Source organism: Oncorhynchus mykiss, chromosome 9 (assembly GCF_057628025.1).
Source record: "Oncorhynchus mykiss isolate SJ-2025 chromosome 9, ASM5762802v1, whole genome shotgun sequence".
Lineage (NCBI taxonomy): Eukaryota > Metazoa > Chordata > Actinopteri > Salmoniformes > Salmonidae > Oncorhynchus > Oncorhynchus mykiss.
In genome coordinates, this window is record NC_143030.1 from 44,355,895 (window position 1) to 44,379,366 (window position 23,472).

Below are 23,472 nucleotides of genomic sequence, written 5' to 3' on the forward strand. Positions count from 1 at the left end.
GCAAAAAATGTAGCTTGTACTGTCAGGGAGTGGTCTGAAAGCAAGCTGTTAACTAGCTATTAACACTATTTACAACCTGGTGATGTTACCAAGCAGGCCAAAACTCCATCCCACTAAAACAGGCTGAGATTTCAGGTGGCCTTTTCAAACAGCTCTTACACTCATAATGTTCACAATTTCACAGTATTGTCCCGTTTTCATAGTGTTCTCATAAAACACAGAGAAATCAAATGTTTGAATGCATTGGGCCTTTCACCCTTTACACTTGTGGGAATTGGCCTATATGGATAGGGCTACATTGAAATGTTTTAAAGCGTATGCATAACCATGGTAGCAATTAAATGCGAACAGTTTGGAGATTATGGGGAAATTATTCGACTAAAGGTGAGGACACAACAGTTCACCTGACACGACTGAATCCAAACATTAAATTGTTGATTTTATGTACATTTTTACATTTACTGTTCTTTTTGCAATATTTGTTGCTAGCTAAATCTGAAAATACTCTGGACACATTCAGTAACATAATAATAGTATTGGAAAAAATTGGGGTAGGTACAACAGAAGACAATGACAAATGACAAAGTTGACGATCAATGACAAAGTTTTGAGTGAGATGTCAAACTGGTGTCTCCAAGTGGCCACACACCTCTCCAAAACGTGCATAGTTCCCAAGTCATTTCAATGTGCTTTTATGACTCAAAGAAGATTCTTCAACTACTTTTTTGAAGCTCTCCAGGTTGTGCCGTTGAGGAACTGGAGCAAGCACACTTGTAGTTGTTTTGTTTGGAACACAGCCCTGCATCCCAGAGTTTTATGATATGCGAAATGTGAAATGCACATTTGGACTCACGGGTGTTTGGCTTGCTTGTATGGCATCAAAGCAGTATTTATTATCCTCCACGTCTCATCTTTCAAAATACTTTTGAGTCCTCTTAATTCTCAGCTCAAGTTTAGAACGTCGGTCAGTCAAAACCGATACAGCGCTGTGAATCAGAGACCCTGAGCTCTGACAGTATGTATAGCATGTTACTGTACAGCCACTGCGTTCCAATCTAGGAACTTATCAGTGTCCAAATCTGCCATTTTCAACCAGTATACAGGTGTAAAGGGCTACGGGAAAAACAGATAATTTTTAAATGTGGGGTCAAGGCTCTAAATGTCCCCCCCCCCTCCCTTTATCCTCCTCTCTTCTAGCTGAACGCCAATGTGCTGATCTTCCTGTGCACTAACATCATTGGGATATGTACCCACTACCCTGCCGAGGTGTCTCAGAGACAGGCTTTCCAGGAGACCAGAGGATACATTCAGGCCAGACTGCACCTGCAGAGAGAGAACCAGCAGCAGGTACACCACAGACAGACAGACAGACAGATATATTAATACAGATACACACAAACACACACTGTAAACACCTCCATTGACTGATAGAAAGCAGGAATTTTGAAGGGCATAACTATTAAATGCAGCTGCTAACCTAGACAGTTTTTTTTCCTCTCCCAACACTTCAGGAGCGCCTGTTGCTGTCTGTGTTGCCAAGGCATGTTGCCATGGAGATGAAGGCCGACATCAACGCTAAAAAGGAAGACATGATGTTCCATAAGATCTACATCCAGAAACATGACAACGTCAGGTCAGCATAGACACTTTCGTCTTTATAACCCCTGACAACAACACATCTGTATTCACAGCGTTACTTGATCAAACCAAACTGACAAGAGCTATGACTTCTAACGTCTAACACAATGTTCATGTGTTTTGTCGCGCTTTTATCACGCTCTCGAGTGGCGCGGCGGTCTAAGGCACTGCATCTCAGTGCTTGAGGCGTAACTACAGACACCCTGGTTCAAATCCAGTCTGTATCACAACCGGCTGTGATTGGGAGTCCCATAGGGCAGCGCACAATTGGCCCAGCATCGTCCGGGTTTGGCCGGTGTAGGCCGTCGTTGTAAATAAGAATTGGTTCTTAACTGACTTTCCTAGTTTAAATAAAGTTTTTTTTAAAAATTGCTCTAGGCAAACTACTCTTAGAATTGCTGTGCCTCATATTCAACAGTAGGGGAGAGCTGGGATGAAAGTAACACAGGCAAAAGTAGCTCACCCATTTTCTAAGTTAACACGGAATCTAGAATGACGTAGTGAACTCAGCTCGTTCCTAATGCGGAGGACGAGCTCCCTGCAAATAATAAGCAACCCTTTCCGAATGAATGAAATTATAGTTGCTAATGATAGAGGACATAAGTAAGTTATTTGTCCTAAAATATGGTATTTCTAGTGCTATCGATCTCTGAGTAATTACTTGAAAAATGAAGTGTTACTTGCAGATCAATATTCTCATACACACACACACACTCACTTAGGGTTTGATAGAGAGCAGGCTAATTAAGGATAGTAAGGGAATACTTAATTACCAGCAGCCAATATAAGATAATCCCCAAAGATGGGGAGCTCCAGCCCAGATTCAATTAAAGCACTGAGTATACACACTAAGTTTCAGATACACACACACACACACACACACCACACACACACACACACACACACACACACACACACACACACACACACACACACACACACACACACACACACACACACACAAGCAGAGGAGGCGGATAAAGGATCATCTGATAATTCAGTCAATCAATAATCAAGCCTATCTTTTTATTTTTCCTCAGTATTCTGTTTGCAGACATTGAGGGCTTCACCAGCTTGGCATCTCAGTGTACGGCTCAGGAGTTGGTCATGACACTCAACGAGCTCTTTGCCCGCTTCGACAAACTAGCATCGGTAAATAAGCATTTCTCTTTCACCTCTCTCTTTTCGCCTTCTCCCCATTTTGTTCATTTTCCTCCATTCAGTGTCCTGTGTTAATCTCTCTCTGTAGGAGAACCACTGTCTGCGTATCAAGATCCTGGGCGACTGTTACTACTGTGTGTCTGGGCTTCCTGAGCCCCGCGCTGACCACGCCCACTGCTGTGTGGAGATGGGCGTTGACATGATAGAGGCCATCTCGTGAGTATGAGGAACGTCTGTGTGTGGGGAGATGGCATATTTTCTAGACATGAAAAATCATTAAAATATGTATAATGTATTGCCTCGGTCTGTTGGGGTATCATGTGTTTTTTGGAAAGAAATGGAACATACATCTTCTGTGTGTGTATGTGTGTGTGTGTGTGTGTGTAGGCTGGTGCGAGAGGTGACAGGGGTCAACGTGAACATGCGTGTGGGTATCCACAGTGGCCGTGTGCACTGTGGGGTGCTGGGACTCAGGAAGTGGCAGTTTGACGTGTGGTCCAATGATGTCACACTAGCCAACCATATGGAGGCTGGGGGCAAGGCAGGGTGAGGGAAAAACACGCACACACACACACACAGACACACAGTGCTTTAAGCACCAACTGTCAGAGCAGCTCACAGATTACTGCACCTGTACATAGCCCACCTATAATTTAGCCCAAACAACTACCTATTTCCCTACTGTATTTATTTTATTTATTTTGCTCCTTTGCACCCCATTATTTTTATTTCTACTTTGCACATTCTTCCACTGCAAATCTACCATTCCAGTGTTTTACTTGCTATATTTACTTGCTATATTGTATTTACTTTGCCACCATGGCCTTTTTTTGCCTTTACCTCCCTTATCTCACCTCATTTGCTCACATCGTATATAGACTTGTTTCTACTGTATTATTGACTGTATGTTTGTTTTGTCGTTGTATGTGTCGAACTGCTTTGCGTTGTCTTGGCCAGGTCGCAATTGTAAATGAGAACTTGTTCTCAACTTGCCTACCTGGTTAAATAAAGGTGAAATAAAAATAAATAAAAAACAGACCCAGAGAGAGAGAGACTGACCTTGTGTCCCTTTTCCAGGAGGATCCACATAACCAAGGCCACTCTGCAGTATCTGAATGGGGATTATGAGGTGGAGCCTGGGTTCGGGGGGGAGAGGAACGCTTACCTGAAGGAGAACAGCATCGAGACCTTCCTGGTTCTGGGCTGCAGCCAGAAAAGGGTTAGTAACAAAACTATTTCCTACACCTGCCAACCACCACACATACAGTTCTGTTACAGTATGCAGAGTTTTGGCAAGATGGGAGTACCTCTATGGACCGAAAGTGACAATGTAGCAGGTTATGACAACTAGCGCAGCTGGTTAGGAGAATGAACATAGCTGGTTAGGAGAAGGTGGTTAAGGTTAGGAGAAGGGTTTAGGGTTAGCTCAAATGTTACAGTTGTCCCCGACGCGACTGGAACATTCATCGTTTGGTCCGTAGCTGTACTCTATTTAGCCACAAACATTATACTGGACACTAGAGATCAGTAATGTTTCTCACCCATTCCAATCAGCTTTACATTTCCACCAGGGTTAGAAACTCTTGGGGATGCCTTAAAAAGTGGGCAGGAATAACCGTTGTCTTTTTTTATGTTGGGTTGCACCTCTTTAATCCACACCAGGGTTTCACCGGATCAATTTGTCTAACCTCTTCCTCTCTCTCTCTCTCTCTCTCTGTGTGTGTGTGTGCTTTCCTCTGTGTAGAAAGACGAGAAGGACATGATGGCCAAGATGCAGAGGACGCGGTCCAACTCCAACGAGGGCCTGATGCCTCCCTGGGTGCCCGACACAAGGTTCTCCAGGACCAAGGACTCCAAAGTCTTCAGACAGATGGTGAGGCTGGACCTCTCTCTCGGCTTATCTGTACCTCTCCGGCTTCTACTTATAGTCTCTCAATCGTCTCACCCATTAATGTCACCTCTCCTGAGAGAGCTCTGTGTGTCCACCAATTGTCTCTGCTGTCTCTTCCTCCCCTGTCTCCTGAGGGCCAGCTGCATCTCTCACAGCCAGGGTTTTATCTATTGCCTAATCCTTCTGTTTTACATCTCTCCTCTGGGTTGTTGTATGTTGGTTCATCCTAATTTTCTTTCTCTTTCTCAGGGGATTGATGAGTCATCCAGCAAAGACAAGTGAGTGGTTATTGCCCTGAGGATTTTTGGGATACACACACATAACGTCACCTATATACACACCCAGGTAGACAGGCACACGCGCCAAGATACACTTTCGCGTACTCTAAAGGTCTTACCATTTGACCTCTCTTCTCTCCCTCGCTCTCTCGCTCCCGCCTCTCCCCCTCCCTCGCTACTCTTCCCCTTTCCAGCCGTGGTGCCCAGGAGGCAATGAACCCAGAGGATGAGGTGGATGAGTTTCTGGGGCGAGCCATCGACGCCCGCAGCATCGACCAGCTGAGGAAGGACCACGTCAAGAAGTTCCTGCTCACCTTCCAGACGTCCAGCTTGGAAAAAAAGGTCTGTCTGCCTCTGGGCATTATTTAGTTCATCCCTGGAGTATTAGTCCCCTGATGCTTTCTGCTGAGTCCGTTTTTAACAGGTTTTGATCTGTCTCTCTGGTAGTATTCGAAGAAGGTGGACGATCGCTTCGGGGGTTACGTAGCTTGTACTCTCCTGGTCTTCTGTTTCATCTCCTTCATCCAGATTGTCATATTTCCACAGTGAGTGACACACACACACGCACACGCGCACATGCGCGTACACGTTTCTGAGTCCTCCGTCTGTGTGTCTTGTCCTGCAGCACCCCGGTCATGCTAGGGATCTACATCAGTATCTTCATCATCCTCGCCAACATCCTCTTCATCTGTGCCATATATTCCTGCGTTAAGGTAGGAACCTCCACGACACACACATTACCTAGTGTACACACCCACGTGCATTCCGGACACTAAACTTTCTTTCCTCTATTCCTCCTCTCCTGCAGCTGTTTCCAGCTGCGATGCAGACGGTGTCAAAGAAGATAGTCCAGTCTCGTACCAACAGCACTCTGGTGGGGGTGTTCACCATCATCCTCGTCTTCATCTCTGCCTTTGTCAACATGGTGAGACTGAACAGATTGACACGCACACACACACACACACACACACACACACACACACACACACACACACACACACACACACACACAAATTAACATGTTTGTGTGCGTCTCCTCTGTTGCAGTTTGCCTGTGACACAGAGAGCTTGGTGGTCTGTATCTCCCGGGAGCTGAACATCTCTGTTGCCATGGTGACGCCATGTCTCATCCGCAACCTGTCTGTGTCTGTAGACGGGGGTCTAGAGATCTGTCCCAGCCAGGGCCCTTCATGCCCCTTCCCAGAGGTGAGTGGGTGTGTCACTGATGTCAGGTTTGCCGATTGGAAAAACAACGTTTTTCACACGTCTTTATATGGACCAGAAAATACCTTTTATGTTCTTCGTAATAACAGATCAATCGGATCATCAATCAATCAATGAAGACTAAAAGTTGACAAATCCTCTCTGTCCTTCTCTCCCTCAGTATTTCAGCTACAGTGTGCTGCTGACCCTGCTGGCGTGTTCAGTTTTCCTCCAGATCAGCAGTATAGGCAAGCTGGCCCTCATGCTGCTCATCCAGCTCACCTTCCTGCTGCTGGTGGAGTGGCCACAGGTGGCGCTGTTCGACAGCGCTGACCTCTTCGTCACCTCCAATGCCCTGTGAGTACTGGGGCTGCGTTCAGGAGGGCACAACGTGGTCGTACATGTTTTCCTTTGAAAGTGGATTTGACTAAACCCTTTTCTTATCTTTCACCTCCAGTGATTTCAATGAAACTATTCAATGGTCCCGTTTCAATGAAACTACAGACGAGTGGTAGGTTTGGATTCAAAATATTTTCTGAAATCGTTTAAAAAATAATAATTTTAGATCTGTGTAGGGATGTGTGTATGGCCCAGTTTCTCTTTCTTTGACTCACTCCGTCTTTCTGCGGTTTGGCTTGTGTCTTTCTTTGTTTTCTTTCTAGCAATTTCTCTCTGACCTCCTCTTCCGTCTCTCTGCAGCCCGTTCAGTGAGACCAAAGTTTCCCTGAGGGTCATGACTCCTGTGATTCTCACTGTGTTTGTGCTGGCGCTCTACCTCCACGCCCAGCAGGTGGAGTCCACGTCACGCCTCGACTTCCTCTGGAAACTACAGGTACCATGAGCCTACAGGGGAGCACTCCTCTTCCTTGACTACAGCAGAACAGTGTAGCGTAAGATGTCCCCCCCCCCCACCCACCCACCTATCTTAACATTGCTCCCTCACATCCTACTTCCAGGCCACAGAAGAGAAGGAGGAGATGGAGGAGCTGCAGGCGTACAACCGCCGCCTCCTCCACAACATCCTGCCCAAGGACGTGGCCGCTCACTTCCTGGCGCGGGAGCGGAGGAACGACGAGCTCTACTACCAGTCCTGTGAGTGTGTGGCCGTCATGTTCGCCTCCATCTCCAACTTCTCTGAGTTCTACGTGGAGCTGGAGGCCAACAACGAGGGAGTGGAGTGCCTCCGGCTGCTCAACGAGATCATCGCCGACTTTGACGAGGTAAAGAGGGAGAGGATAGGAGAGGGTTAGCCCATGGGATTTTGGAGGCCGAGTATCATTGTTAATTCAGTGTCTTTTGCCCTTTGGTGAATTTTCGGTACTATCATCTTCGGTCCTCATGCATTTAAACAGGATTCTTTTTTTGGTCTGTCTCGAACCTGAGCCTGTGTGTGTTTTGTCCTGCTCTAAGATCATCAGTGAGGAGAGGTTCCGTCAGCTGGAGAAGATCAAGACCATCGGCAGCACCTACATGGCCGCCTCGGGTCTCAATGACTCCACCTACGACCGCGAGGGCCGCTCCCACATCACGGCTCTGGCCGACTACGCCATGAGACTGAGGGAGCAGATGAAGTACATCAACGAGCATTCCTTCAACAACTTCCAGATGAAGATAGGTGAGGGGAAACAGTCTGAAAACAAGGGAAAACAAAGCTTTAAACAAGCTAGGTGAGGTTGAAGTTCACACGAACCTCTGAAACAGACAGGAATTGAGTGGGATGGAAACCGGAATGGCAGACCAAAGAGAGAGTTGGTTGATAGTAAATGGAGTAGAATTTAGTTGGATGCGTGAGTTTGGTATGAATAACCGCTATGTTAATAACTGGCTCTCTTTTCTCAGGTCTGAACATTGGGCCAGTGGTGGCAGGGGTGATTGGAGCACGGAAGCCACAGTACGATATCTGGGGGAACACGGTCAACGTGGCCAGTCGCATGGACAGCACAGGAGTCCCCGACCGCATTCAGGTATGGAGAATGTCAATCAGTTAACACTCAGTAGCTCATACTCAGCTCCTAATGTTTTTTTTGCATTAAGGTCCCCATTAGCCGGCGCCAATGGCGACAGCTAGTCTTACTGGGGTCCGACAAACAAAATACTTTACAAATTACATACATTTAAAATCATTAAACATGTAGTGTGCTTGTGTGTGTGCATCTGTCAGTTACATATACATGTGAGTACCTACACACAACAAGTAGGTCACAGTGCAAAAAAAATGTCTCACCTTGTATTTTAGCCAACAACTTTTTTGTTTCTGTTATTCATTTTTCCGCACTCTCCTCAGGTGACCACGGACCTCCACCAGGTGCTTTCAGATATCGGCTACGTTCTGGAGTGTCGTGGGGTCGTTAAGGTCAAGGGTAAAGGGGAAATGACGACCTACTTCCTGAATGATGGACCACCCAATAGTTAGCAGCCGTGGCAGCGCTAGCCGGGACCATTCCCACTGCAAGGACACGGCAGCACTATTGAGGGAGGACAGGCACCGCGAGCTAGCGGCTAACAACTAGCGACGCCATCACTTGAAACCCGAGCAAAGAGAAAAGACTATGAGACTCCAGGATTTGAGAAGGAAAGTGTTCTTGTGTGGCAGCCATGTTTTGGAAGGATGAGTGTTTTTCTCATGTCTAGCCTCTCTCTCAGGCTACTTGAAAGTTGCAAAGTTTGTCTATTTAAAACAACGCCTTTAGCCTGTGTCAAATGAAGGAAAAAGCTGTACATAAGGCTACTTTTTTTTTTTTTTTTTCTTCATTATGTGTGATTTTTTTCTGTCATTTTTTATTTCGGGATAATTATGAAACAGGTACTCATGTTTTATTTCTGGGTTACTTATTTATTTTAGTCTTGATGTTTTGTGCAAAAAGTCCTTTATGAAAAAGTGCGTGCACAAATATCCAGTTTATTACAAGTGTGTATGTACATGCATATTTGTGTGTGTATAATTGAGAAGGAAAATATTGACCAAAGACCAAAGTATTTACAAAAAAACAAGGCAAGACTTGTCTGTTATGTTCTCGCGGAAGTCTGCCATTATCACTAACTCAATCTGTTGCACGGCAATATCCTCAGTCTTTGTACTTCAGTGCCAAAGGCTATTTCTCAGTATGGGCAAAATGTGTAACAACTTTCATTTTGAGGTCAAGCACAGTTTATCATCGATGACATCTGTAGAATTACTCTGCCTCATCTCTAAAACATGTAATTCAATAGTAAATAGTGGCTTGGAAGCCTTTTTTAAGTCCGGGGGAGAAGGTTCAACAAAATGAGAGGAAATGGCAGTTCCACCCAGGATGATGGTCCCCCTCCTCCTAAACCCTTGTCAGATTGGTTCCCCGCTCCATGGCTCAGTCCAGCTATAACAGCTCAGAGCTTGAGCATCCAAGGCACAGCTGTATACGTCATGGCCATAAAGGCATATACGGCCAACTGCGCCGTCCCTTTCAATGAGGTATGTTTTCTGTACAAATGGAAATGAAAGGACTCAAAACTAAAAAAAGATGTCCCAGAACCATCGAGGGGAAAACCTGGGCATTAGATGCACTGGTGCATATATACAATGCATTCAAAAACTATTCACTTTTCCCACATTTTGTTACATTACAGCCTTATTCTAAAATGTATTAAATACATAAAAACCCTCATCAATCTACACACAATCCCCCATAATGGCAAATTTTCGTAATTAGAAAAAACAGAAATAGCTTATTTACATAAGTATCCAGACCCTTTGCTATGGACTCAAACTTGATTGGAGTCCACCTGTTTTTCAGCGGCAGGGACTGGGAGACTAGTCAGGATCGAGGGAAAGACGAACGGAGCAAAGTACAGAGAGATCCTTGATTGAAAACCTGCTCCAGAGTGCTCAGGACCTCAGACTGGGGTGAAGGTTCACCTTCCAACAGGACAACGACCCTAAGAACACAGCCAAGACAACGCAGGAGTGGCTTCGGGACAAGTCTCTGAATGTTCTTGAGTGGCCCAGCCAGAGCCCGGACTTGAACCCGATTAAACATCTCAGGAGAGACCTGAAAATAGCTGTGCAGTGACGCTCCCCATCCAACCTGACAGAGCTTGAGAGGATCTGCAGAGAAGAATGGGAGAAACTCCTCAAATACAGGTGTGCCAAGCTTGTAGCGTCATACCAAAGAAGACTCAAGGATGTAATCGCTGCCAAAGGTGCTTCAACAAAGTACTGAGTAAAGGGTCTGAATATTTATGTGAATGTGATCGTTTAATTTTTTTTTAAAAATATGTTTAAAATATATATATAAAACCTGTATGTGCTTTGTCATTATGGGGTATTGTGTGTAGATTGACGAGGAAAATAATGATTACTGTGCTTTGTCATCTTGGAAGGCCTATAACTATTTTCACTGTGAGGTTTTAATAATGGGACAAACTGCTTTCTTGCCAAACTTAACTTCTCTAAAGCATGTCTGATTGTATTATCCTCTTTTCATTCTGTTTTTAACGTTGGGTACCTTGTATCACCTCTGTATTCATCATTTGCATTATTCTTATGGCTGTTATTATTATGATTAGAATTATGATTCATTATTATGCTCATTATGATATTTCCATTCCAACGATAAGGATCAAAGAGCAGAACGCTTTCTTTTAAAATGCCAGACGTAAGCTCAAGCTCATTGGTACCAACTGATCAACTGCAGCCAACTCACTCAGCGCTGTTCCCTCACCACCCTACAGTATTCAAACACTGGCTCTAGACCTGCTGACACATACCCATTAGCTGTCGCTTTTGCATCAAACCCCAAGTGGTGCATATTCCCCAATCACGAAGGACTGAAGTGTTTACACGCAGATAAACTAATTATACACTGTACCTTTTTTTGCGCAAACACTACTTCAAGACTCGACTCAGTCAGGTGGAGAGCTGATCCCCTTCCTATCGGACTTCAGGGCAGAGAAACGGGACACAATCAGCAGTGTGAGCAGTATTTCCTACTTGAACTCAAGCTTAATTGAACAAGCCACTGGAGAATACAGTGTGAGCAGGAACTGTGCCTGATTGCCACATCTGAGTTTCACAGTATGTTAAACATAGAGCGGGAAGGGTAGAGCGAGAGAGCCTGTGAAAGCTAATCTAAATCAGTTATTGACCGTAGCATTGACACAACACTGAGTTCATTTTGACTTTACGTTTCCTCATAACATCCTCAAAACACCCCAGCCATCGTTCCTCTCTCTACCATACTTAACTATGGCAACTACAGTAACAGTTGATCATGTTCGTACCAAAGCAAGCTAATACTGCCTCGTGCTATTGGTCCCTCCCAGTGCAGTGATATTTGGCCTTGAGCGTGTGGGACCGCCAGGCAACAGTAAAGGTCATGGGATCGATAAATGACATAGGTGACCAACTAAGAGTGATTCACATAGAAATATAATACATAGAATGGATGTGGTAAGTAAGATGATGCACGTTGTGTCCATTCTATTTCTATGGGCTGTCCTGTCTTTGGGTTGGGTGGAGGTTGATTGTTGACTCTTGGGATGTTTTTAGGGGACAGGGGAGGAAGAGGGTTGTCCCAGTGCTACTGAAACAGTGTTTTGTTCAGGCCTAATGAACCCCTTTCGAAACCCTTTCCTTTTTGTTAGTTTGTTTTCTACCCCTGAGTTGAAGGACAAGAGTTGGGGACTTTGACAAAGAGAAAAATAACATTTCCCCTTGAATAAAAAAAAATCTTAAAATCAATGGCTGTTTTGATTAGTTGTATGCGGTATTAGTGCAGCTTTCTTTACCTGCTGTAAAAACTGTGATTACCATTGGCTGATTGTCATTGAGCAGATGTTGACCAATGAAAGCCTTAGAGGATGTTGAGAGCAAGCAGCCACAGATACCCACAAACGTTCATACAGGAGAGGATTCGTAGCTTTGTCCCTCCATGCACTGTCATGAAGGAGTTGCAGTGCCAAACATACAGGAACTTGGTAGCTACAGCCACGTCCTCTGAATTTTTAAAGGCCACCATTGAGATGGGTGCGTGGGTTGACTGACTCACTCAATGACCCTGTAATCGGAAACAGCGTCGCTCCTCGGGCAGAGTGGCTCTCTCCCAGATCATTACATTTACGCGTGCATATCGGAAAGGGACTAGCAAGTTAAAGCACACTGCATACGAGAGAACAGGGAAGGATCCTACCAGGCGAGGGAGGAGTTAGGATAGGGCAAAGATCATGATTGTCTGAAGGCCTGTTATGCCGCCAAAAGTGTACTGACAGAAAGTTTTAAAAAATGACTGGTGCCTAATAACGTTCCAGTAACATTAAAAAAAAAACATTTCTGGATATTCCTTTGACCTCATATGTCCTAATAATGATACTGTAATGTTAGCTGATGTAGAAAAAAAGTTTTAAAGATAACACAAGGAAAACGTTTAGTTATCATTGTATTGCTTTCGTTGATGTACTGAAATGATGCAAAATACAAGCTTTACCAAAAATACAAACACACTATCAAATATTTGGCAGCTAGACACTATTCCGTAACAATATACCCGATCCCAGATATTCAGTTACTGTCCCCAAGGTCTCCTGAATGATCTAAGGTCTACTGAATGCTCTTACTGAGTGACAGTAGCTAATTACTGAAACAAAACTCCCTATTCTTTCCTTGTGGGTATTACCATTTCATTCCTCTGGAGGGAGGCAACAGCTCAACTGTACCAGTTGAAAGGCAGACGTCAATTGACGTCTGCATGATACAGTAGCTCCAAAAAATATAGCATGCTATGACGAAAGTGGCCGTTTATCAAACCACAAGAGTCCTTACAATAGCCCCAATGGTCTTGGGATCGTGGGAATGCGTGTCTTACTGCAGGATAGGAAATCAGAATAAGCTGAACTCCCGGTCCGTCATTGACATCTCTTTCACAAACCTGAGGAAAAAGCAGTAGGCAGAGTGAGAACAAGGCCACTGACACATCTGACTTCCAAGAAACAAATCGTGAAGCTAAAGTCAGACATGACACTCACTTGGTCATCTCACTGTTCTTGCGGGGGAATCGTCTGACTTGGGTCCAGCGTTCCTGCGTATTCTGTTGGCCTCCATTGGGCATCCACCATCCACACTGCTGGCTGTCTGTCAGGGGCACTGAGTACAGCTGGTTTGGGGCTAGGGAAGAGAGAGCCCATGTCAGTCAATACTGATCCTAGGGATGATAAGTGTATTCCATTAATGCAAAAAGAAGGTCACATAAACTGACATCTGGGTGTCTGAACCCGTTTGAGCATCTCTCTGTATCGCTCCTGGCTCCCCTGGTGTATGTCTGGGCTGAAAGGAGGTGGCTGGTTGTAGATGCTGCAGGTATCAGTGCATTTTGGGGGTCCCCTCTGGACTTGGATAGGGGGCAGTCTTGACTGTTTGGTACAGCTCCTTAAATCAACCTCATCTGTAAAGGTCAGGGAGTCTGGCGTGCTTTTACCTTCAAATGATTATCCATGTCAGATTAACTAACACAAAGTTTATATCATAATTTACCGACTGACAAATGTGGAATTATTTTTGCTTGTTATAATATTTAGAAATAATAACATAATAACATAACATTAAAAAATGCAGATGCACAGTTTGATAACAGAATTACGGTAAAATGTCCCTCAATTTTATTCTGTTACTACATGTATCTACACAGTTCTTCCGGTAAATGTGTTTTTGTAAAAATGTCTTTGGAAATTGTTAAAAGTAATCCGTGTGCATAATAGAGTTATATTGTTTGTTAAACTTTGAAATCAATGTTTTTTGTTTGGTATGGCTACATTTTAAAGTGAAACATCTGAATCTCAGCGTAATTCCGTTACTATGGAATTGCCCAAACCGAAGGCCAATGTAGATCGAATTAACAAAGCCCTTGTCACTCACCGCGGTGGGAAGCAGACGCTCGTGGATTCACTAGCATCTTGTCTCCGATGGGATTTTGATAGCCCAAATTTGTTATCCCGAAGAAAGCCATCAAGTACCGTCGCCAGCAACAGTCTGAAGCTGTCCAGGATAGCATAAAAACGTGGGCAAGTCAAGGCAAGCGCTCTGTAAATAAATCACAATGTCTTCTGTTTTACACGGAACCATGGTAACAAGTGCCACCCATCAGCTGGACTTCCGCCTATCAGTGGGTGGAGCCGGGTTTAGCGCTATTTTGAATCCTTGGCACGTCCCTATCTTCCCTAAACCCAACCGGTCTACAGGATCGATGAGTCCCCCGCGCTAACGTAGGCTAATGTGACTATTAAGGATCCGCCCCTTTTTTAAATTTTTGCCTAAAATGACATACCCAAATCTAACTGTTTGTAGCTCAGGACCTGAAGCACGGATATGCATATTATTGATACTATTTCAAAGGGAACACTTTAAAGTTTGTGGAAATGTTAAATTAATGTAGGAGAATATAACACATTAGATCTGGTAAAAGATAATACAAAGAATAAAAGGTCATTTTTTTTGTATTTTTTTTTGTACCATCATCTTTGAAATGCAAGAGAAAGGCCATTATGTATTATTCCAGCCCGGGAGCAATTCAGATTTTGGCCACTAGATGGAAGCAGTGTATGTGCAAAGCTTTAGACTGATCCAATGAACCATTGCATTTATGTTCAAAATGTTGTATCAAGACTGCCCAAATGTGCCTAATTGGGTTATTAATACATTTTAAGAACGATGATATGGTGAGAAGTTTTTATTCGGATCCCCATTAGCTGGGGCGGCAGGTAGCCTAGTGGTTAGAGTGTTGGGTGAGTATCTGAAAGGTTTGCCAGGTCAAATCCATGAGCTGACAAGGTCAATAATCTGAACAACCCACTGTTCCTAGGCTGTCATTCTAAATAAGAGTTTGTTCTTAACTGACTTGCCTAGTTAAATAAAATAATCTGTTGAAGAAGCAGCAGTGTAGAACATGACAAAATACTGAACACTAATGGACAAGAACAGCAACACAAATGTAAACTAAGACCACAATGACTAAGGAAACATATTACTATTTTAAAAAAGAAGAAGAAAGAGAAAATAAAGAAAAAAAATCAACATTGTGCTCTATTTGCCAGTTTAACATCTTACTTCAAATAATGCATGTACTGTGTTTATTGTAGGCACTGTGACAAACGTTCTTTATAGCGGTTCAGAAGGCACACAATAAATAGACCACAAATGTTTCCAACTAGGCCCCTTTTTTCTCAATTTCCACCTGAATGACTTGCCCAAAGTAAACTGCCTGTTGCTCAGGCCCTGAAGCCAGGATATACATATTGGTACCATTGGAAAGACAACACTTTGAAGTTTGTAGAAATGTTAAAATAATGTAGGTGAATATAACACAATAGATAAGATAGGAGAAAATCCAAAGAAAAATCTACCGGAATTTTTGTTTTATTTAGAGACCATGCACTTACAATGGATAGTATAGGGGCATACTGAATTCTAGCTCCCAGGATGCAATTCCTATGGCTTCCACAGGGTGTCAGCAGTCTATGTTCAAGGTTTCAGGCTTGTAACTTCCAAAACGAATAAGAAATATCAGTTTTAGTATAGGGACACAGTCTTGGAAATTCGTGTTTGGTCGCGCCATGAAGACAAGACGCACCTGCTAAAATCGGTTTCCTATGGAACATACTTATTTCCGTAAGAAATATTATAATTTGATTACATTTTAGGGTATCTGAGGAGTACATAGAAACATATTTTGACTTGTTGAAACAAAGTTGAGTGGTAGATTTTTGGTAGATTCCTTTCTCAGCATGTTGAACGAGTGGATTACTCAAATCGATGGCGCCAACTAAAAATACTTTTTAGGATATAAAGAAGGATTTATCAAGCAAAACGACACTACATGTTATAGCTGGGACGCTTTGGATGACAGATGACAGTAAGATTTTCAAAAAGTAACAAATATTTAATCGCTATTATGAATTTATGAAACCTGTGCCGGTGGAAAAATATTTTGATGTGGGGCGCCGTCCTCAAACAATCGCATGACATGATTTCGCTGTAATAGCTACTGTGAATCGTAAGAAGTATTTCAAGGTCCTGGAGTGGCCTAGCCAGTCTCCAGATCTCAACCCCATAGAACATCTTTGGAGGGAGTTGAAAGGCCATGTTTCCCAGCATCAGCCCCAAAACATCACTGCTCTAGAGGAGATCTGCATGGAGGAATGGGCCAAAATACCAGCAACAGTGTGTGAAAACTTTGTGAAGACTTACAGAAAAGGTTTGACCTCTGTCATTGCCAATAAAGGGTATATAACAAAGTATTGAGATAAACTTTTGTTATTGACCAAATACTTATTTTCCACCACAATTTGCAAATAAATTCATTAAAAATCCTACAATGTGATTTTCTGGATTTTCTTTCTAATTTTGTCTGTCATAGTTAAAGTGCACCTATGATTAAAATTACAGGCCTCTCTCATCTTTTAAGTGGGAGAACTTGCACAATTGGTGGCTGACTAAATACTTTTTTGCCCCACTGTATATACAGTACCGGTCCAAATTTTGGACCCATCTACTCATTCAAGGGTTTTTTCTTTATTTCTTTTACTATTTTCTACATTGTAGGATAAGAGTGAAGACATCAAAACTATGAAATAACACATATGGAATCATGTAGTAACCAAAAAAGTGTTAAATATATTTTAGATTTTAGATTCTTCAAAGTAGCCACCTGTCATGCCTTGATAACAGATTTGCACACTTATGGCATTCTCTCAACCAGATTCATGTGGAATGCTTTTCCAACATTATTGAGGTAGTTCCCACATATGCTGAGCACTTGTTGGCTGCTTTTCCTTCACTCTGCAGTCCAACTCGTCCCAAACCATCTCAACTGAATTCAGGTCGGGTGATTGTGGAGGCCAGGTCATCTGATGCAGCACTCCTTTTTGGTCAAATAGCCCTTAAAGAGCCTGGAAGTGTGTTTTTGGTCATTGTCCTGTTAAAAAACAAATGACAGTCCCACTCAACTTGATGTTGAGATGTGTCTGTTACTTGAACTCCGTGGTGCATTTAAACTCAGCAAAAAAAGAAACGTCCTCTCACTGTCAACTGCGTTTATTTTCAGCAAAATATTTATATGAACATAACAAGATTCAACAACTGAGACATAAACTGAACAAGTTGCACAGACTTGTGACTAACATAAATCTAATAATGTGTCCCTGAACAAAGGGGGGGGGGGTCAAAATCAAAAGTAACAGTCAGTATCTGGTGTGGCCACCAGCTGCATTAACTTCTTAATAATAAAATGAATCGCTTACCTTTGATGATCTTCGGATGTTTGCACTCACAAGACTCTCAGTTACACAATAAATGTTCCTTTGGTTCCATAAAGATTATTTTTAAATCCAAAAACCTCCCTTTGGGCGAGTTATGTTCAGAAATCCACAGGCTCGAGCGGTCAGAACGAGGCAGACGAAAATTCCAAATAGTATCCGTAAAGTTCGTAGAAACATGTCAAACGTTTTTTATAATCAATCCTCAGGTTGTTTTTACAATAAATAATCGATAATATTTCAACCGGACCGTAGCTTTTTCAATAGGAGTGAGAGAGAAAATGTCTGCTGCAAGCTGCTCACGCATGCAAAACTATGCTGGCACCCAGCCATCCAATGACGCGATGTGATCTTTCTCACTAATTTTTCAGAATAAAAGCCTGAAACTATGTCTAAAGACTGTTCACACCATGTGGAAGCCATAGGAAAATTAATCTGGTTGATATCCCTTTAAATGGAGGGAAGGCATGCAATGGAAATGAGAGGTTTCAGGAAAAACAGATCTTCCTGGTTGGATATTCCTCAGGTTTTCGCCTGCAATATCAGTTCTGTTATACTCACAGACAATATTTTGACCGTTTTGGAAACTTTAGAGTGTTTTCTATTCTAATCTGACCATTATATGCATATTCTAGATTCTTTGCCTGAGAAATAGGCAATTTCATTTGGGTACGTTTTTCATCCAAACATCAAAATACTGCCCCCTACACTCAAGAGGTTGCGGCTCTAGAGGCAGTATTTTCATTTTTGGAAAAAAAAACGTTCCTGTTTTGAACAGGATATTTTGTCAGCACAAGATGCTAGAATATGCATATAACTGACAGCTTAGGATAGAAAACACTTTAACGTTTCCAAAACTGTAAAGATATTGTCTGTGTGTATAACAGAACTGATGTTGCAGGCGAAAGCCTGAGAAAAATCAAAAACGGAAGTGCCCCAGGTTTTGAAAGTGCTGCGTTCCAATGAGTCCCTATTGAGCTGTGAATGTGCCATCAACGAGCTTACGCTTTCTACGTATTCCCCCCGGTGTTAACAGCATGGTGACGTAGTTTTACGCATTTATGTTGAAGAATAGCCGTAGGCGGCCACATTGCGTAAGTGATCACATGGTGGCTCCAAGAGAGATTCTTGCGTAAAATACAGAGGTAGCCATTACTCCAATCGGTCCTACTGAAAAACGAATTGTCCCGACGGATATATTATCGAATAGGTATTAGAAAAACACCTTGAGGATTGATTATAAACAACGTTTGCCATGTTTCTGTCGATATTATGGAGCTAATTTGGAATATTTTTCGGCTTTGTCGCGACCGCAATTTCCGGGCGATTTCTCAGCCAAACCTGAAGAACAAACGGAGCTATTTCGCCTACAAAAATAATATTTGGGGAAAAAATGAACTTTGGCTATCTACCTGGGAGTCTCGTGAGTGAAAACATCCGAAGTTCATCAAAGGTAAACTATTTAATTTGATTGCTTTTCTGATTTGTGACAAGGTTGCCTGCTGGTAGCAAGGCATAATGCTATGCTAGGCTATCGATAAACTTACACTAATGCTTGTCTAGCTTTGGCTGTAAAGCATATTTAGAAAATCTGAGATGACAGGGTGATTAACAAAAGGCTAAGCTGTGTCTCAATATATTTCAATTGTGATTTTCATGAATAGGAATATTTTCTAGGGATATTTATGTCTGTTGCGTTATGCTAATTAGTGTCAGGTGATAATTACGCTCCCGGATCCGGGATGGGGAGTCACAAGAATTAAGTACTGCAGTGCATCTCCTCCTCATGGACTGCACCAGATTTGCCTGTGAGATATTACACCACTCTTCCACCAAGACACCTGCATGTTCCCAGACATTTCTGGGGGGAATGGCCCTAGCCCTCACCCTCTGATCCAACAGGTCCCAGACGTGCTCAATGGGATTGAGATCCGGGTTCTTCGCTGGCCATGGCAGAACACTGACATTCCTGTCTTGCAGGAAATCACGCACAGAACGAGCAGTATGGCTGGTGGTAATGTCATGCTGGAGGGTCATGTCAGGATGAGCCTGCAGGAAGGGTATCACATGAGGGAGGAGGACGTCTTCCCTGTAACGCACAGTGTTGAGATTGCCTGCAATGACAACAAGCTCAGTCCGATGACGCTGTGACACACTGCCCCAGACCATGTTGGGCCCTCCACCTCCAAATCGATCCCGCTCCAGAGTACAGACCTCTGTGTAACACTCATTCCTTCGACGATAAACACGAATCCGACCATCACCCCTGGTGAGACAAAACCGCAACTCGTCAGTGAAGAGCACTTTTTGCCAATCATGTCTGGTCCAGCGAGGGTGGATTTGTGCCCATATGTGATGTTGCTGCCGGTGATGTCTGATGAGGACCTGCCTTACAACAGGCCTACAGGCCCTCAGTCCAGCCTCTCTCAGCCTATGTGGACAGTCTGAGCACTATTGGAGGGATTGTGCATTCCTGGTGTAACTCGGGCAGTTGTTGTTGCCATCTTGTACCTGTCCCGCAGGTGTGATGTTCGGATGTACCGATCCTGTGCAGGTGTTGTTACACGTGGTCTGCCACTGCATGGACAAGCTTTTCGTATTGACTGTGTCTTAAAGTAATGATGGACTGTCGTTTCTCGTTGCTTATTTGAGCTGTTCTTGCCATAATATGGACTTGGTATTTTATTAAATCTTCTGTATACCTCCCCTACCTTGTCATAACACAACTGATTGGCTCAAACATATTAAGAAGGAAAGCAATTACACAAATTAATAAGGCAATTGAAATGCATTTCAGGTGACTACCTCATGAAGATGGTTGAGATCATTTTTTTTATTTTACAAGGCAAGTCAGTTAAGAACAAATTCTTATTTTACAATGACGGCCTACCTCTCCCCTAACCCATACGATGCTCGGCCAATTGTGCATAGCCCTATGGGATTCCCGATCACGGCTGGTTGTGATACAGCCCGGAATCAAACCAGGGTCTGTAGTGACACCTCTAGCACTGAGATGCAGTGCCTTAGACTGCTAGGCCACTCAGGAGCCCAAATGCCAAGAGTGTGCAAAGCTGTCATCAATGTAAAGGGTGGCTACTTTGAAGAATTTCAAATATAAAATATTTTCTGTTTTGACCTTTTTTGGTCTCTTCCATATGTGTTATTTCATAGTTCTGATGTCTTCACTATAATTCTAAAATGTAGAAAATAGTACAAATAAAGAAAAACCCTGGATTGAGTAGGTGTCCAACCTTTTTAATTTTAAATTTTACCCCCTTTTTCTCCCCAATTTCGTGGTATCCAATTGTTAGTAGCTACTATCTTGTCTCATCGCTACAACTCCCGTACGGGCTCGGGAGAGACGAAGGTTGAAAGTCATGCGTCCTCCGATACACAGCCCAACCAAGCCGCACTGCTTCTCAACACAGCGCGCATCCAACCCAGAAGCCAGCCGCACCAATGTGTTGGAGGAAACACTGTGCACCTGGCAACCTTGGCTAGCGTGCACTGCGCCCGGCCCGCCACAGGAGTCGCTGGTGCGCAATGAGAATTGTGCATCGCCCCACGGACCTCCCGGTCGCGGCCGGTTACGACGGAGCCTGGGCGCTAACCCAGAGTCTCTGGTGGCACAGCTGGCGCTGCAGTACAGAGCCCTTACCCACTGCGCCACCCGGGAGGCCCTGGTGTCCAAACTTTGACTGGTACTGTATATCATAATAATATCATTGTTTTCAGTGTCAGCAACCGTTTACGGCATCCTGCACACTGCTCCTGCCTCCCTGCTCACAAAGATACTGCTGCCGGATGATTCTAGCCCAGATTGTGGTACAGAAGGTGTTATAAGCCTGACTGAAAGTGGCAGACTGTCCTGGCCATAAATAGCCTTACTGAAGAGCTCAGTGACTTTCATTGTGGCACCGTTGTAGGATGCCATCTTTCCAACAACTCTGCCCTGTTAGAGCTGCCCTGGTCAACTGTAAGTGCTGTCATTGTGAAGTGGAAACAACGGCTCAGCCACAAAGAGGTAGACCACACAAGTTCACAGAACGAGTGCTGAAATGCGGAGCGCGTAAACATTGTCTGTCCTTGGTTGCAACACTCACCACTGAGTTCTAAACTGCCTCTGAAAGCAACCTCAGCACAATAACTGTTCGCCGGGAGCTTCATTAAATGGGTTTTCATGGCCCAGCAGCCACACACAAGCCTAAGATCACCATGCACAATGCCAAATGTCCGCTGGAGTGGTGTAAAGCTCGTTGCCATTGGACTCTGGAGCATTCTCTGGAGTGATGAATCGCGCTTCACCATCTGGCAGTACGGTGGAGGAATCTGGGTTTGGCGGATGTCAGGAGAACGCTACCTGCCCCAATGTATAGTGCCAACTGTAAAGTTTGGTGGATGAGGAATAATGGTCTGTGGCTGTTTTGGGGAGAGCCCTTTCCTGTTTCAACATGACAATGCCCCAGTGTACAAAGTGAGATCCATACAGATATGGTTTGTCGAGATCAGTGCGGAAGAACTTGACTCTCCTAAACCACATCGAACACCTTTGGGATAAATTGGAACGCCGACTGCGAGCCAGGCCTAATCACCCAACATCAGTGATCGACCTCACTAATGCTCATGTGGCTGAATAGAAGCAAGTTTCTGCAGCAATGTTCCAACACCAATGGTGATCGCCCACAACCAGGTGCACTTAGTCGAGGTCTGGAAGGACGACTACAAGCAGATCTTCTTCCACAGGAACAAGAGGGTTGCCACCATAGCCAAAGAGGTTGGGAATTGGAATTGGAATGGGAATTGGGAGGTTGTGAAATGACATTGTAGTGCTAGGACAACAACCTATACCCTCAATGTCAGCAAAACAAAGGAGTTGATTGTTGATGTCAGGAAGCGGAGGAGGGAACATGCCCGATTCATGTCAATCGGACTGCAGTAGAGAAAGTCAGTAGTTTTAAGTTCCTCTGTGTCCACAACACCGATGACTTGACATGGACCAACAACAACACCACTCTTGTCAAGAGGGTGCTTCACCACCTTAACGTCCTAAACCGGCTGAAGAAATTCCCACCCATCCAGGACATCTACTTGAAACGGTGCCTTGGGAAGTCCCGCAGCATCATCAAAAACCGCACACGACCCAGCCACGAGCTGTTCACTCCTTTACCGTCGGAGCATGAGGTCTAACACCAACAGGCTCAAGGACAGTTTCTATCTACAAGCCATCAGACTGCAGAACACAAACTGGACCGACCACCTGCACTGATTGTCCACACTGTTGCACTCAATCACACACGTAAACATTCATGCTACACACACATCACAATTGCTGCTACCAGACTCTTATTTACTATTGTTAATACTGCACAATTTAAACACTTGCCCCCCAATCCAAATACATGTGTATACATTGTCCTACAAATTGTGCCTGCCTGTATATATGCCACTTAGCAGACACTTTTACACAAAGCGACTTATAGTAATGCATGCATAAATTTTACGTATGGGTGGTCCCGGAAATCGAACCCACTACCGTTACAAGCACCATGCTCTATCAATTGAGCTAAGTATTATACTTATGCTAAAATGTCTATTCTACTCAGCCATTTACTTTATGTTTGTATTTATATATTTTATTATTTCTTGTTGTTGCATTGTCAAGAAGGACCCTGCAAATAAGCAGTTTGTATATACGTATATACCATATGTATCCTGTAAAAGCCACTAATAAAACTTGAAACTTGAATAGTGTGTCCTCACAAACCTTTTTACACATGACAATTGGGGGTCTAGGTTCTGTTCTCACACTGTTGCACATATCACTCAGCTGATTAAAGTGTGGTATTGCACTGTATCCTGCACTATTAGAAAAAAAGGTGCTATCTAGAACCTAAAAGGGTTCATTGGCTGTCCCCATAGGAAAACCCTTTCATTAACCTGTTTGGCTCCATGCAGAACCATTTTGGTTCCAGGTAGAACTGTTTTGGGTTGCATGTAAAACATCCTTTCCACAGAGGATTCTAC

At 43.7% G+C, this 23,472-nt stretch overlaps 2 protein-coding genes across 4 annotated transcripts in view; one reads left to right on the forward strand and one right to left on the reverse strand.

The window, feature by feature from the left end:
- Positions 1-11,887, forward strand: part of adcy6a (adenylate cyclase 6a) — a 50,586-nt gene extending 38,699 nt beyond the window's left edge. The window contains exons 4-23 of the mRNA XM_021615618.3: positions 1,198-1,347; positions 1,512-1,633; positions 2,679-2,790; positions 2,888-3,015; positions 3,187-3,345; positions 3,877-4,018; positions 4,544-4,672; positions 4,940-4,968; positions 5,163-5,310; positions 5,416-5,513; positions 5,594-5,681; positions 5,777-5,893; positions 6,016-6,174; positions 6,353-6,528; positions 6,629-6,682; positions 6,871-7,003; positions 7,128-7,391; positions 7,582-7,786; positions 8,011-8,135; positions 8,456-11,887. Of these exons, the coding sequence (XP_021471293.1) occupies positions 1,198-1,347; positions 1,512-1,633; positions 2,679-2,790; positions 2,888-3,015; positions 3,187-3,345; positions 3,877-4,018; positions 4,544-4,672; positions 4,940-4,968; positions 5,163-5,310; positions 5,416-5,513; positions 5,594-5,681; positions 5,777-5,893; positions 6,016-6,174; positions 6,353-6,528; positions 6,629-6,682; positions 6,871-7,003; positions 7,128-7,391; positions 7,582-7,786; positions 8,011-8,135; positions 8,456-8,584 (2,667 nt within the window). The 3' untranslated portion in view covers positions 8,585-11,887. The remainder of the gene's footprint in view (positions 1-1,197; positions 1,348-1,511; positions 1,634-2,678; positions 2,791-2,887; positions 3,016-3,186; positions 3,346-3,876; positions 4,019-4,543; positions 4,673-4,939; positions 4,969-5,162; positions 5,311-5,415; positions 5,514-5,593; positions 5,682-5,776; positions 5,894-6,015; positions 6,175-6,352; positions 6,529-6,628; positions 6,683-6,870; positions 7,004-7,127; positions 7,392-7,581; positions 7,787-8,010; positions 8,136-8,455) is intronic.
- Positions 11,888-12,564: 677 nt separating this feature from the next.
- Positions 12,565-14,392, reverse strand: LOC110532033 (sperm microtubule inner protein 11). 3 transcript variants are annotated; one of them, XM_021615619.3, is made up of 4 exons: positions 14,054-14,392; positions 13,398-13,616; positions 13,168-13,306; positions 12,565-13,070 (listed from the first exon to the last, which is right to left on the reverse strand). In XM_021615619.3, the coding sequence occupies exons 1-4, from the start codon at positions 14,187-14,189 to the stop codon at positions 13,022-13,024; spliced, it is 543 nt and encodes a 180-aa protein (XP_021471294.1). In that variant the 5' UTR covers positions 14,190-14,392; the 3' UTR covers positions 12,565-13,021. The 3 variants fall into 3 exon arrangements, with proteins under 3 accessions (XP_021471294.1, XP_090040395.1, XP_090040396.1); XM_090184269.1 differs by having other exon boundaries at positions 13,398-13,583; positions 14,054-14,302; XM_090184270.1 differs by lacking the exon at positions 13,398-13,616 and having other exon boundaries at positions 14,054-14,374.
- Between the last annotated feature and the right edge of the window lie 9,080 nt (positions 14,393-23,472).

What these genes read in the sequence shown, in the direction of transcription:
- LOC110532033 (XM_021615619.3), bottom strand. Translation starts at nt 14,189, where the DNA reads ATGCTATCCTGGACAGCTTCAGACTGTTGCTGGCGACGGTACTTGATG. An exon ending in AGCGTCTGCTTCCCACCGCG is followed by an intron (nt 13,617 to 14,053) that starts GTGAGTGACAAG and finishes AATCATTTGAAG; the next exon opens with GTAAAAGCACGCCAGACTCC. An exon ending in ACGGGTTCAGACACCCAGAT is followed by an intron (nt 13,307 to 13,397) that starts GTCAGTTTATGT and finishes TCTCTTCCCTAG; the next exon opens with CCCCAAACCAGCTGTACTCA.